The sequence below is a fragment of the Anser brachyrhynchus genome, assembly GCF_964034855.1.
Source record: "Anser brachyrhynchus genome assembly, chromosome: 1".
NCBI lineage: Eukaryota > Metazoa > Chordata > Aves > Anseriformes > Anatidae > Anser > Anser brachyrhynchus.
This window is the reverse complement of record NC_137694.1, coordinates 123,506,650-123,522,674: the sequence shown is the minus strand read 5'-3', so window position 1 is coordinate 123,522,674 and position 16,025 is coordinate 123,506,650. Positions and strand designations below refer to the sequence as shown.

The 16,025-nt window shown below is 37.6% G+C and overlaps 1 protein-coding gene across 21 annotated transcripts in view; it reads right to left on the bottom strand.

Annotated features, from left to right (window-relative positions):
• DMD (dystrophin) overlaps window positions 1-16,025 on the bottom strand; it is a 1,241,121-nt gene that overhangs the window by 1,005,597 nt on the left and 219,499 nt on the right. The window contains exon 1 of one of the 21 annotated variants that reach the window (XM_080576229.1): window positions 12,108-12,145. The exons of 17 other annotated variants lie outside the window; for them this stretch is intronic. Coding sequence is in view for 2 of the 4 variants with exons in the window: in XM_080576248.1 (XP_080432374.1) it covers window positions 5,249-5,267 (19 nt within the window). In the remaining 2 variants the exon portion in view is untranslated. Of the gene's footprint in view, window positions 1-5,169; window positions 5,188-5,248; window positions 7,226-12,107; window positions 12,146-16,025 lie in introns of those variants that run through there. 3 more of the 21 variants (XM_080576248.1, XM_080576225.1, XM_080576228.1) reach the window with 3 other exon arrangements.

Here is a 16,025-nt window from a genome sequence, read left to right as displayed (position 1 = left end):
GGTCACAGTTAATTCTACCAAGGAGCATTTTGCTTAATCCTCATCATTTCTGAATAACTCAGGACATTCTGAGATTAAAAAAATGCTAACAGGCTCTTCACTGATGTACACATCTTTTTTTGAATTTTTGTTTCAGTCTGAAGGCATGTATAAAAAGTATAAACAAAATCAGCTGATATTATAAATGTAGAGATTAACCCAGAAACCTGGCTCTAAACATAGCCTCCTGTGACCTAACACTACCTTCTCAGAACAAATCCTGGATGAACAAAGAGGCTTTACATTTGTCTTCTCAAAAGCAACAGTTTTCAGCAGACCAGTGGAGAAAAGAAGTGAGAGCAAAGGATTTTAATTTCTAGATTACTTCTAGACACTACATTGAAGTAATGTGATCAGGCATCTTCCACTGACTGTGGTTCTCAGCAATGAAAGAACACATCTCAAAACTATAACATTGCTATAGCACAGTTATGAAAAGATTTCAAGTAGACCACTTGTAAAAGAGCAGTATGTCTTCATTTAAGGTTATGCATGGCCACCCAGTTTTCTTTCAGATGACTTCATCTTATTATGTTGGTATTTTTATCTCAGAAAGATTTAGACAGAGATTATAAAAAATAAAAATAACATAAAAATGAGTAAATTAAAAAAAAGCCTCATAAAAATGTAAAATAACCTAATCAAACAAATAAATGAATTATATATGCTTGAACTTGTCAGCAGAAGATCCACAACTAGAAGATTCCCTTGTTACCATCCTGGAAAACCATGTATCCATTTTATATATTCTAGTCAAGTTTTCATAGCCCATCCCATTCTTACCAGTTTTTCCTTACCGGGATTTTGAGGTGGCTATTCTTTTATAAATTGTATGTTGCATTATTCATAATGTTTGCGCTTTCTACTAGCACTTAAGGTCCTTGGTGTCTACTGTTCTAGACGACATAAAAAGGGTAGAAAGAACATGCTCTGCCTGAATCATTTATATTTTAAATACTGTACAAAAGAGAACTTATGCCTTTATTCACTACAATGGGTATGAAACTGGCATGATGGCAAGTTGCCTGAAGACAGATAGTTATCTCTGTCAAAAAAGTTAGAGAAGCTATTGTTTGGTGCTTTCTTTTTTTTTTTTTTTTCCCCATATTACTTTTCCTTTCCTTTCCTTTCATTTCTTTCTGTACCACAGAGGTAGTCAGAAAAATCATCCTCCAATTACTTATTTTCATAATTTTATTTCACATTTTCCTCAAGAAACTTGCTTACTCCCCCTCATCCCATATCGTCGTCTGAAACAGGCAGGCAATTATTCTCTTAGGCTGATTAAATTTTATTCACAGGAAATCAAATATTTCAGGAAGTTTCTTTCATTCCCTTGATCTAGAGTAGTCCTAAAAACAACCTATTGTCAGTATTAGTCTGTTTTGCTAAACAGGTCCATAACAGTATTCTTGTCCCTTTATTTTTTATTGAAAGTGAATTTCTTAAATCTACTTTTGTACGCACAGAGAAATTGCCTTGAGAAAAAAAAAAAAAAGAAAAAAAAAGTGCTGAGGATCAGCCTTGACTATCTCCATTACTTTTTAATGATAAAATGATAGCCTGGCCTTTTTATTATAACCTTTGAGAAGCTAGTTCAGTAACAACAGAATATCCTTTCACCTAAACTACGCACTGAATGTGCTTGTATTTATGACCTGTCTGAACTGATGCTTTCTAACATGCAATATAATCTTTACTTTAAAATTGAATTGTATGGGATGGACGTCCTACTCCTACGGATGAGGAGTAGACTGCATAAAAGAAAACGTTTTCCTCTGAAACTTCACCTGCATCTATCATCACTATACTTAGCTGGGCATAAAAGGTTAACTATTAAACAAACCAAAGTCAAAACCACCTTGGAATGATTAGAATTTCCTTTTAATTAGTAAGATATTTTGGTAAGAATATTTATTCCTATAATGAGTATTGAGATGGAAACTCCCCATCTGCCACAATGGAAGTGGATACATCAAGTACCTGGCAAAAAGCAGGGCTGAACTGGGAGAAAAGCTGAACACTGCATTTGAGAACTATCAATTTATGATAATTTAAATACTGATTGCTTAAGATGGTCTTAATAAAACTTACATAAGAGAGAAATTTTCATAAGTTCTTCATTCTGTTAGGAATACAGTAAACAGAAAAATATGTATCACTTTTTTAGTCAAATCTAGTCAACAAGTGACAGAGGAAGATCAAGTATTTTAAGACACTTCCAGCATTTGTGGGTTTCAATTGCCAGATTCCCTTCAGTTGCCCCTCGCATGCACACAGACCACCTTTAACTTCAGAATTTCCTGTGATGAATTTTTGTCAGTTTGAATGCCCTCTCCAAACCACATTTCATCCATAAGTTTAAGAAACAGAGTGTTAACTATGAGAGCTGTTCACTTTGAAAACATTCTTAAAAATGCATGTATTTTATGTAACTGCTTACATAAGCATGTTCTAATCAGATGGCAACAGCTTGTAGTTATACATACAAAGGTTATAACAAATATATTGGGGCTTTCTCAGTAACCAAAGTCAAGCATTTAAGTGAGAAGGCTAATCTGCTAATGCACAGGCAATTGAGGAAACAAGACACCAACGTTAATTTCTTGCTTGGACTTCCTTGCAGAAAGAGTTTATTGCTCACTATTGTCCAGAACCTGAGCCTAGTGAGTCTACGCAGATAATTCAGCAGGCTAAGTTACATAGCCATAGTTAAGCAAAGCAAACATTACCACCACTACCACTCCAGCATATTTCTCTTTTTTCTTTCTTTTTTTTTTTTCTGATTGTGCCCATAGAACACAATTTGCATTTAACAATCAATAAGCAATTACTTCTTATTTGAAAAACATAAACTCTTTATTCATTCATTGTTGAAAAGGAACCAAGAGCCCAATCAAAGCCCATTCAACTACATGGAAAAATTCTCCCATATTTATATATATATATGGGTATATATGCAATTCCCCTTTTGGATGTTTATCCCTAGCTGCATACGCACAGTTCTAAAAAGAAAATGAACAACCATGTTAACCCAGTTAATGATAGCTATGAGAATGTTCACATGGGAAAACAGCTTCCCCTGCAACTAAAAAAAAACAAAAACAAAAACAAAAAACAACTTAATCCAAGACTTCTTAAACTATCCGTTTTACCGTTGTTGAATAAACAGTACATAGTTTTCTGTTGCTTTTGCAGAGATGCCAGGCAGTTGCACTATCTTTGATCTATTTCTGTTCAAGCTACATAGAGAAGTGTCTGAAACCACGATAATGTGCACTATTGATCCAGTATTAGTAGTGGATTATATAGCAAAATGTATCTTATTTTATTGTCTAAAAATAGGGGCTATGCAGACAGGATGTTCAGGAGAGTAACACAGAGCATGGGATGCACTTGTTGTTTAAAGCTGAATGATTTTTATGGTGTTTATGAGCCTCTGATTCAATTTGTTTTTTGCTTATTTGACAGATCACTCCTCACAATGTAAGACATATACGGAAGTAAGATAATGATGTTATTTTGTGCTGCAATATGGTTGGATTTTGTTTTCAAATATAAATAGTCTTATGAACTGAAAATATTTGTTCCATTTAGGAGCTGCCTTTTAACGCACTTGAGAAGCTACAGTCAAATCTGGAAGCTAATATAGCAGAGAAGGACATACGCTCACCTACCCAGATGAGATTGCAGTAGACTACTCAGATTTCTCTAATGTTTTGCAGTCAATGAACAAGAAGATCAACTTCATTGTTCTAACTACATATTTTATGAACTGTGACAAGTTTGTTATAACTCATTTGCTCTAAACTTTTCTTCTGAGATTGCACAAGCACCAAGAGGTAAACTCAGCAATGTCAACAAGCTTGGTGGCATAGTTCAAGCTGTGAAGGTTCAATAAATAGGTCCGTAAACATTGCAAATCAACACAGCTTTTGATGAAATGTCAAGCAAGACAGAGCTTAGCTATATTCAACTCAGCTTGAACTCATAAACCATTAACTGGCCTCTGTAGTTTTTGGAGAAATGTGTCTTATGAATAAAGCTCAAATGTTGAAATAATAGAAATAAGACCAAAACATTTTTCTTTTAAACAGAAGACTAATAAAAGTAATTTAATAATGGGGAATTGCATTTTAATCAATCCAATAAAAATAGATTTATAAAAACAGCCAATATGACAACACTATACAGCCATATGATAGAAAAACCATTATTTATACCTCCAAGTTAGGAAAGGGTGCAAAAGTGGGAAAATAAAATTAGTTTTGAAATGCGCTGAAAATACTTCAGTTTTGAAACATGTCTTTTTTATTATTGTTATTTTTCTTCATGAGACATTGAAATACTGCTTGTTTCAGAGAAAATACATATTCTCCTTTTATTTTTAGGAGGAAGGATAGAATAATACTTGTTATAAAGTATCAAGGTACCTATTTATAACAGAAGCTAGCATTCTTTTTTTTTTTTCCTTAGTGAGGCACTGTACTACATATATACAGTCAAGTATTCTCTCAAGATTTATTTCCAAATGGCTTGAAAGATATGAAGTTTCTTCAGCTACTTTTCCAAATCAATCCTCCACAGACAAGTCTATGCAATTACCCTAGACTGAACGCAAGGTTGTTTTTGCCTGATGGCCCACTTTTCAACCTATTTCTATATTACCAGTACAGTAATTCATTTGACCGTGTCCAAATTTGTTTGCAGTGAACTTTACATCCTTCTGCTGTCGTTCATAACGAGGAGTTCATTTAGTACAGCAATGAAATCCTTGATCAGGCAGCATCTGTTACCTACAACCATGCAAACACTTAGCACTGTCATTTGAACACAACGTACTGTCCATCATCATGGGAAAAAAAAAAGTCTGTATGCAAAAGTTTGCTTGTTTTTCCCTCCCATATTAACACCCTGTTGATATTCTGCAAGCAGTTGTGAATCCGACCAAACAAAAGTTAGGCAAGGCAGGGCCATCTGACAGAACCGAGCTCGCTCTTCCCCTCGGCCAGCTCCCTGCCGCTCTGCCCCTCACCTGGGAGTCCCTTGCACAAACTTCCCGCATCCCACCCCATGCAGGCACCCTGTGCCCCAGCGAGCCGGGGCTGTCCCAGCAGGCAGCAAACTGACCTAAATGCTATCGTTAGGGTCGCACTGCTGCTGCTCCTTCTTGCGAATGTCTGCCGTATGCCTTTCAGCTGTTACTCACCCGACGAATCACCAGACATTTCCGATACGGCAGAGCCCTGCTACCTTCATGGGGAAGCTTTTTGCTGATTTCCCTGTAGGTACTTCTCTCTAACACATCCTGCCAAGTACGGAGAACCTGGAGGGAGACTCATTGCCCGGCGCAGGCAATGCACACACGTAACCTGCCTCCAGCTTCACGGGAGCGAGGGGAGCGCGACCTTTCCAGGAGCCGATGGGAGAATTACGCCTGGTTTCGCTGCCTCGTACCACAGCACGCTACCCGCCCGCGGTTGGCAGCCAGCGCCTGCTGCACGCCCTCCCTGGTCGCAGAAATGGTTCCTCCCTACACAGGCTCAATCTACCTGATTACGCTCCCTCCCCATCAGAGATTTCAGCCCCCCCGGCAGCAGCGGGCCGACGGCGTCATGCGGGATCTCTGCGAGGCAGGGCTGCTGCGGGCGGCCGGCCGCCCGCCGGGCGCAGGAGGAGCTCCTGGGGGGCAGTCGCCTTTCGCCTTTCTGTATGGCTGGGAGGTTATTCTTCCTGCTCTTACAGTCCTATTCAAACAGGCTTAAAGTCCTTAAGGAAAAAAGGCCGCCTGCTACTCCGCGTGTTTTTTCCCTGAAGCCAGCTTACGTCTTTTTGGTATATGACAGTGTATTGCCATTTGCAGTGCATTCCTCCCTCGCTCTCACAGGCAGATAAAATAGAAGAGGTACAATTCCCTCTCCCTCTCCTTTTTCTTCTTTTCTAAATTAAAAGAAGTGGTTAACACATATTGCCATAACCAACTTAAACACCATCTGCTGGCTTTCAGCAAACTTCACCAGCATGCTTGCTCCATGCCTGAAAGGGTTGTGGTTTTTATTTCGTAACTGTAAGGCTGGGGGGAAACAAACATTTTCCTTCTCTGTTTTTTTTTTTTTTTTTTGTCTTCATTATTCCAATTAACCTGATTATTACATTACTGTTATTCTCCTAGAAAATTCTCCTAATCCAACTTTAAAGACTGTGTCAAAAAGAATTCAAAGTTCCTTTACTAGCTAACAGGCTGGTTTTAGAAACGTGTAGAGAGAAAGCAGGGGGCAAAGCGTTGATCGAGGAAAGATTTATTCTAGTATTTCAAGCTGGGCTGTAGAGCGTGTGGTCTGTCAGGCACAGTGCAGCATAAAACCATTACAGCCAGAAGGCAGCAGGTGTGGAGACAGTAAATATTTAGCACCACTCCATTCCAGGTTACTCTGGTACTGGTTTTAAGCAGTTGAAGATCTCTAAAATCTGGTGATTTCATTAAGTTTAACTGTTGGTTGTGTTTTTGTTGTTTTGTGTGCAGTGTAAAACCATGAATTAGAAGAAACCTTGTAATCTTCATAGATAAAAAAAGATTTTAGTCTTCATTCATTCAACAGCAGGCAAGAACCATAAAAAATAATAATTTAAAAGAAATCAGAATGTGTACGGCAGCTTCCTAAAAAAAAAAAAAAGTAAAAAAAAAAAAAAAAAGCACCATTCTTCTCTGTTTTCAGGACAGCAGTCCAGTGCAGCGGTGTTTGTGAGGGAATAGACAGAGCCTGAACCTTTCTCTATGCTCTGAACTTAAGGTGGCTTCTCCCAAACTTACCATGGTGAACCACAACTCTTCCCTCCCCTTGAATCCTGCACTGAGAGTGGCAGGATCATTGCTGGAAAGGTCCAGCTTCATGGTCCCGGGTCCTGCTAACACCTCTGTGCAGTTCCTTAGTAAGAACTTCCTTTCTCAAGATTTCTTTTTTTTCCCAAAAACGTGCAACACAAGTGTTAAATACAAAGTTTATTTGTCTAGTTAGCATGCTACCATCAAATGAAGCAAAAAGGCAAATTTGACAGTTGTGTTTTTTGCAAAAATTGAAAGTTCAAAAGTAAGAGAAAATAGAAGTAGAGATCTGGAAATCCAGATGCTAAAAAAAGAAAAAAAATCAAAACAAAACAAAACAAGACACCTGTACGCATTGATTTCACATGAAGATGTCAGCATGCCTGAAAAGTCTCATTTTTTTGCCACCCCTGACCTTTAAAAAAATAAGCAGAAGTCCACAAGAATGCCCTTCTCCTAAGAATATGGATATCTTCTCTATAAGCCACTCCACATTTCATGGTGGATCTGACAAACAGAGCTGACAGGCAGCATCATATATACTAGACATATTCATAAATGGGTCTGTTAAAATTACTAAACTTTCTTCTGTGTCAGCTGCAAGAGAAAATAGAATTAATAAATTTAAATAGGCTGCTGGAAAGGAAGACATCAGGTATTTTTTTATTTTTTATTTTTTAATTGCATGCACAAGATGCAACCTGGGCACTTTCTCCAGAATACTCCATTTACAGTACTGGGAATGTCTTAGTGCCTATAACAGGGCTGAGAGCACCTCATGCCACAATAACATGTTGATGCACTTCTACAAGGCAATTTCAAACTTCCTACGCAAGCAGCACAGCAAGCACTAGGTTGCATGTTTTCTTTCTTTCACCTGTTTTTCAAGCAAATTTTGGCAGAAATTGTGCATGACTGAAAATGTATATGATGGCAAGCTTATTCCGGCACTAGCATAACACAGAACAAGGTTAGTAAGTAATTATAAATAGGGATGATATGATCATCTCCATATTATTTATCTGTTTACTCTTTGTAACAGCGATAACATGATACATGATAATATGATAACATGACTCTTTTTAACTGTGATAACTCTGTAACAGCCATGTCTTGGAAAAACAGGTATTGTAAAAACATAGGAGTAGAGACAGTGTCTGTTCCCAAGGCCTTCAAAACTTAGAAGAAATTGACATGAGCATGAAAAGCAATCAAGAAATGAAAGAGAGAAAATAGGAGTAAACCTACTCAGTTACATAAATTAATAATTCACAATAAAATAATGGTTAGAGAGTACAGAGGATTCTAGCACGAGTCAGAGCACATTGCTCAATTTCTTAGTTTAGTTGGGAAGAAATAGCAATTATTACTGCAATCTACTCACTCTTACAGAAATTGTTTTTCATTGCTCTGCAAAAGGGCAGACTGCAAAGAGCAGTTCCTTCCACCTCTGTTGTGTATTTCAGCACCACAGAAATACAAGGACAGGCCTCATCTAGCAAAACATTTGTGAAAATTCTTATTTCACCAAGGCAGTTACTTTTAACGATTTTTGTTTGGCATTTATCAAAAGCTTTTCTGTTCTTTTGTTCCCCAGCCTCCACTGTAGGGCTTCATTTGCTTATAGGCACAATCCTGACTGGGATCATTAGCTGATGCAACAAAAAATACTCTTAACCATTTAAGCACCATTGCTTAGGTTACCTGACACCTAAACAAACTTACTGCTATTCAGAAATCCAGTACTTTCAGTGAAAGGAGAGAACAACCTCTTCTTAAAGGAAGCACTACAATCTGTAAACTATCTGCACCAGAAGATCTGCAACATTTCATTCCCGCACCCAAAAGAACCATAAAACTCTTCTGTCACACACAACCCATCACTTCATGGATGAAATTTAGCTACAAATCAGCTGATGGGAAAAACAATATACCATATTGTATACCGTAGCCTACCTTTGGATTCATACCCCACATGGGACTCCTAGTTTTGGACAGCTTTATCTTCTGGACACTGGACACCAATCCTTTTTCCCTGACTTCCGTCCAGCTCAGGGGCTGGAAGGGCTGCCCAGAGCACTCATGGACCCCCTCTCCCACCCCATCTGCATTGAGCCTTCAGTAGCTTCTCACTTTGTTGTGGTTGCCATAGTCTTTTCCCTCCTCCTACATCACTGAAGCCTCTCTGCCCCCACTACTCAGCGAGGGGTTGACTTGGGGAAAGAGGGTGTTATATGGAGAAGCTGAGGGACCAGATACTGTTACAGGTAATGCGGCCACTGAAAAGCAAAAAAAAAAACAAAACACGTAGGTGGTTTGATATCAGAGAATAGATCTTGTTTATCTTCGTCTCCCTAGGAAATTTGGAACACAGTTGAGAAACCTTAATGTTTTTGCAAGAAAATCAGAGTTTATGCAGAGAATATAAATAGTTCTTACAAACAGCTCATGAGAAGAAGCCTTCTAAAAGGAAACCTGTTCTATTCTTCTATAATTGAGAGCTGTTACTACTGAACGGGTTTTATACAGAGATACATATTTTCTTCAGGCTGAAGTGATTTTTGATAATCCCGGATTAGAAAAATAATAGCTAGAGCAGAGGGGAAAGAAAAAAAAAAAAAAGCAAAGGCTTTCAGAAAGGATAAATTGATAAAATCACAGGCAAAAATCCTGATTCTACATAGGTCAAAGGCAAAACTCCACTGGAAATTGATTTTGCTTCAAGATCAAAAGTCAACATCTGCGCTGTTTAGTGTAGCATTATGAAAGAAGATAGCTGTTCGCTTGTACTGTGCTCAAGGGGCCTTGCTCAACACTGAGAGCATGTCCCTATACTCTAAGTGTATACACATAAAACTATTCTACATTTTGGAGTATTTTCCTCATACTTCTGTATCCTTTATATATAACAGACATGTGTAGATACATATTATTTTAATGTATCCTTATAGCCCACAGGTTTCGGGATGTTTGTGCGTATATTTTTGAACCACAGAATTCTATTTTCATCAATTTGCTCCCCAGTTTTTTTACTTCTGCCTTATGCTTCTTCTTGCCAGTGTTATCAAGCAATAGCAGACTCTGCCAATGAAGTACACTCCTTTTAAAACAGTGTTTTCTTAAGTTACAAGCTATAACAACATTTTGACTTTTTTGTTCTGAATAGGAAGATATGAATAGAAAATAGATCATTACTGCTATATCATAGTTGCAGTCCCTGAAAACATCTCAAATGACCCCAAAATGTAACTCCGTACACCAGATGGCTGTCATTTTTCCATTTACAATTCTTCTATGCATTCACAGCTTGGACTCCCTGATGATACTGTATGTAAGCCTAACCCAAATGTTTCTATTCAATCTGATGTCTGGTTTGTGGTAGTAAAAGACTGCCTCATTAGGTCAGAAAATCAAAATGTGCAAATTTTGCCACATAGCTGTGATAAAACATAAACAAATTACCTATATGTGGCAAAGGTTTTTATCCACCCGAAGTTGGAGGATGACAGACATTATATGTTAGTGAGCTATTACTGTGCTTCCCACTGTAATCTGCCTAAAAACTGGTGTATAAATACATGAGAAATAAATCTTTGGAGCCAGGGGTGTTTTCAGGAGTAATACACCTAAAATTTAAGGTACAACAAAGATCTGTTTGATCCTAATTCATTCCAAAATTATTTCACCATTACAATTAGGTAGGTTTTGACTCATTTTTTCAGGAATGTTCAAGGACTGCTGTTACTGTAGCAGTATGATGACTACTTGGTTGAATGGTGATAAAAAGCAGTTTCTGCCCTGGAAGACCATACATATTGAATTTAATCTGTGCACATAAGAACTAAAGATATTATCAGATATAGCATAATGTACTGAAGCTTGTCCAATTGTCAGCTGGCGTTGTGATAAAGTAAAAGAAACGTTATTAAATCCCTATCTCCACGCAAACCCACTCTCATAGAACAGTCAACTTCCGAGGTTACCAAACTGCCAAAAAGGCCAACCTTATCTGCAGACAACTGTCAGAAAAGCTTAAGATACAGAAATTGTCTGATGGATATAATTGTTTCTGATAAATTTATAAATCACATTTTTGCTGAGTTTTATAATCCCAATTTGCTACAAATTAATGTTTGTATGGAGTTTGGATAGTGTAATAATTAGGCAAGCTATATAGAAAGAATTATTATAAAGTATTGCTGTCCCTGCTTTCTCATGTAAAACATTTCTGCTGCTCTGTGCTTCTTCAGGCAGTGGTAGAGGTCTCCAAACTTGCTCGGGGCAGTCCTTACTGACACTCCCTTCTACTGCACCTCATTTTCTTCCTTATCCCTCGACTCTGTTACATTTACTTTCTACTTTCAGTGCTACAAGGAAACATCTGGGGCAGCTTCTGAGTGAAACCACAATTTCAACATCCCCATTCCCACCAGATTCCCAAATCATTGCTGCACCATCTTTTGCACACCACCCCTCAAAAGCACTGTTTTACCTTTCCTGCAGTTCTTTATGCCAGCTAAGACAAGAACCAGGGTATTTCGGCACTCCCAGTGTATGTCGGTGTTTGCTTTCAACTGAATGGCCCTGGCAAGATGAATTATAAACCAGACTGCTTATGAAGATGGGCCCATGCTGTATACATCTCTGGGAAGCCTTGAAGGCTTGACCTCATTGTAAGGGCTCCCTATGCTGCTCAGGAAAGATGAATGAGACGCAAGCCCATGCCCTTTTGCAGTCCACTTGAATCGAGAAAAGCACATACATTTTCCCTAACCTTCAGTTTATGACATAGGCTTTTTCCTGTATTTCTTTGGAAACAGAGACCCTTTAATCCCTTTCCTGATTTTTGGCCTTGTTTTCTCTTTGGTTTCTGTTCTTATTCTTTTGCCTGAAATTCCTGACCATTTTGCATTCCCATTGTGTAGTCTGTCTTTAGCAAAACAAAAATTAATTACTCTACCAGAAAATTGGAACTGATGTTTATATTCTGTTTTCAGTAAAACTTATTCAAAGTTACTTATTGAAGAAGGAAAAAGATACTAGTGTAACAGCAAAACCAACTATATTTACATTCAAGTAATTTGCTTTTGCTTTAGAATATGTACTGGTTTCCACTGACCAGTGCCATTAGTCTGATCCCAGAGTATAGCTATATACTATGCCAAGAAATTAAAAATATGAATGACCAAAATGACAAACATGCAGAAAGCAGCAAGTAGCACATTTCTAGCAGCAGATTACTCACCTTTTCTGGAGCCCTGGTTTGGACCTGAATCCCCAGAATATTTTTCTCCTTCATTCTCTCATTCAAGTCCGAGCCCCATACTGCTTACCTGGTGAATTGTTACCTGATCACGTTTAGAGTGATAGCTCTAGTCTGCAGTACAGTTAAACTTTCTTAGAATACACCTCACTGATAAGGCTTAATTCAATTAAAATGACCATTAAGATTAGTGTAAATTGAATTGCTCTATCTCATACTGCTGATAATCTCTTGACACAAAACAACAAATCTGAGGTTTCCAGACAGAATGAGCTATGGTGCTCAGTTGAATACTATTTACATTGCTCCCCTCCCTCACTCTTCAACTCCAAACCTTCACAATAAGCCTTCAACTCCAAGACCTTCTAACAATAATTTTGCTAGAATGCTTGCCAAAGATTTGTTGGTTTGATCCTAACTAGCTAAACAGTCCTGAGTCTGCTTACAGAACGAAAGTTGCAGATGCTCAGTATGATAACACAAACTGACATACTATCCAAGACGTGTACTGTAAAATACACTGAAATAGTCATCAATTCAGTCACAATTACACAAAAATCAATGCCGACACTGGACCTGAATCTAAGCAAAGAAATTATTCAGAGGTTTTTATCTTCAAGCAAAAAGCAATAATACAGTGATAAGTGTAGTTCTTATTTTCTTACTCTTCCTGTTTTCCTTTGCTACCCAGTAGATGGAAACAGTTATTTTTAAACTGCAAGAAAACAGATTTGTGGAAATATCAAGTAATGGTTATATTTAAGAGTTCTAGAAAAACAATTAGTCCTAATTCATTAATTACTATATTTAAAGAGTCATGACATGTAAGTAACAATGCAAACAGGAATGAATTCCATTATTTTCATAGTCATTGAAACTTTGATCCAATGCTGTCAAGCCAGTACGGAGTTTCATAAATAATATCAATTTGTGTTTCGTCAAATTTTCTTCTGTCTGCAGTCTCTTTTCAGAGACATATGTTTGGAAAATAGGGATTGGTATCTATCTATCACAGACCCTACTACAAATAGATTCAATGATTGCCTCATGCAGTATTTTCACGTTCTATCTACATTTTCAGTTTATGGTCTTTTTTTTTTTTTTTTTTTTTTTTATACAAAGGGTTTACAAAGATCAGTATATAAAAGCAATTTAAAAGAGACACATCTGAAGTGACATGGGAATTTCACTTTCATTCCTGTGATGCATCATGTAAGGACGAGTGTGATCATCCCCTGATGCATGAACAAATACGTGCTGTAGACATATGACCAGATATAAACAGTCTTGTGACAAAGACTGACTGAATTTTTATCATACAATTAAGAAAAAGTACCAGGCAGACAATGGATCACATTCATTATTCTAAAGAGTGAAAGTCAACTCTAAAATTACAGGCTGGGCAGCTCTGGCATATCTGAATCTCATTCGTGCCAAAACTTTGGAAAACCTTTTTTATTTTGACAATACTTGATTGCTCCCTAATTTATCTAGTCTTTTAACAGAAGACTAAAATTGAATTATTGTCTGAAAATATCTATGTAGAAAGAAATCTATAATATCAGAGGCAGCTATCACTCCAGAACTAAAAAAAAAAAAAAAAAAAGAGAGAGAGAGAGAGAAAAAAAAATATATATAATAATAGCAAGATGAAGCTGGACAAGCTGAGAATACAAATTGCACATTTTTAATAGTGAACAATGCCAAAAAAAATATTTCAAGTTCTGGTGTTCTCTCCAGATTTTTAAGTCATGATTGGATAGATTTCTGGAAAAAAAAAAAAAAAAAAAAAGCTGCAAGGCTAGTTTAAAACAATAGATTTGGTACAAAAGCTCCAAGATATATTACTAAGAAGTCAGTCTACTCAATTTTAACACTAAGAAGTCAGTTCCATTAGAGATTTCACTTGACTTTGGGTCATGTCTTTAGCTCTCTGCAAAGAATTAATGGAATAGTAATTACATAATTATTAAACAACCTAAGACTGACTGAGGTCCATTTACGCTTCGGGCTGAATTTGACTACTTAACAGAGACTGAATTTTTCTGAGACATGTTCCCAGGTCTAGATTAAGAACCAGCATTTTGGGGTTGATAAACTGCCATAAGCACATTTTAAAATAAAGAGACAGACATTCAAACACCATAGGGATAACATCTTACTATGAGAATGTCTTTTTTTATGGAATATTTCCAATGACATCATCCTTGTCAAACATAGCTTACTCTTGGATGTATCTTTAGAATCCTGTTCAAAACATGGTAATGACTCACTAAATGTGACTGCTAAAATGACTGCCCCACATATACAGTGCAATTAAGACTGAGCAATAAGACAACTAACAGAAGGGGTTTGCAGCTTTACAGTCACTTTGAGCTCCCATACCACTAATAGCCTATTTTGCTTTAGCATTCACGTATCTCAACAGAAAACTTCGTGGAGAATTTTATTCCAGTCAGGGAGTGCCAATGGAAAAAAATTAATACAGACGATTGCCTGGGACCTAATGAAAGCTAAATGTAGCACTCCTACTGAACAAGCAGAAGGTAAAGCATTAAGAAGAACAGAGAAACCAGCAGGAATTGTATCTTCCTCAGTTTGCCATCTAAACATGTGTTTTCTACTTTTCCAAAACCAGTTTGAGGATCGGTATTATACCAATTACAAATTTAGGTCCCTGTTGTAAAATGACCTATCTATTACATGCTTTATGTTAAGCATATGAGTAATCCTACTGAATTTAAAGTTAAATGTCTGCAAATACTTGTACAACAAGGACTTAAGACATGCCTACAGTTATATTTTGAAAGTATGAGCTGTTTACTTCTCTCTTCAGTTCTACAGCCAGTTTTGCAAACCTTTAAACATGTAGAAAATGAGTGGAGGGTAGCTATAAGACAACTTGATAAATTGTTAATCATACACAAACATTTCAGAGCCTTTTTTTTTTTCCTTTTCATTGATCTAAAATAACAAGTATGTCTAAAAGCAAAGAGCGCAATCTTACATTTCTATCTTTTAAAACAAGGTGAGATTCTAGCTGTAAATGGACACATAAATCTTCACCACTAAGTAGGTCAAAAGGTGTGAAGAAAGTTTCCAGTCACTGGAAATGCTGACATACTGCTCCAACCAACTGCTCAGTTTTAGGTGTCTGCTTGAGAACTATACTGAGAATTAGTAAAATGCAGCTATTGGTCTCCTTTTCTGTGTTTTTGCTCCCTGCTCCTCCTTTTTGCTCCTCAACCACTATTTTTTACTTCTTTTAGGTAGCAACTCAACCATTCTTTAGTTCAGACAGGGCATGGGGCCTGCAGGCCCAGCCAAGGAGTGAGCAGAAGCAGGGGCCTCAAAGAGGCTGAAGGACTCCGACACATGGATGAGGCCAGGCCCTATGCCCTGACAGCACTGAATGCCCCCTGCTTGCTCTGTTTCCTAGCAGGGTCATTTGGCACAGACAGCATGGTCTCCATGGGACAGTGCTCCCAGGGAAATGCTCTGATTCAGTGGGAATGGGAATCAAGCATTAATGCACTCACTCACACGCTGCTTGCCTTGTTACCTAAAGTAGCACAGCTTCACAGCACCCCAGCAGACTAATAAGTCGCATAATGCACATCTCCCACCAGTAAAGAAACAATCATTTTTTCTCACTCCCCTCAATATATCCGCTACCTTCCAACTCACACATGAAGTGGAGGTTATAACTCTCCATAAAACAAAGGTTTGGCTGTGTCCTTGTACTCTCTCTGTAGTATGCTTGCATTGAATGGCAAATGGAAATGAGAATGTCGTTTTAGCTAGAAACAGACTACCTGGAAGATCTCTGAGAATACCAAATGATGCCCTTTTAAGTGGATCAATGCCTTGTGTACTGTAACTGTCAACCCCGTCCTCCCC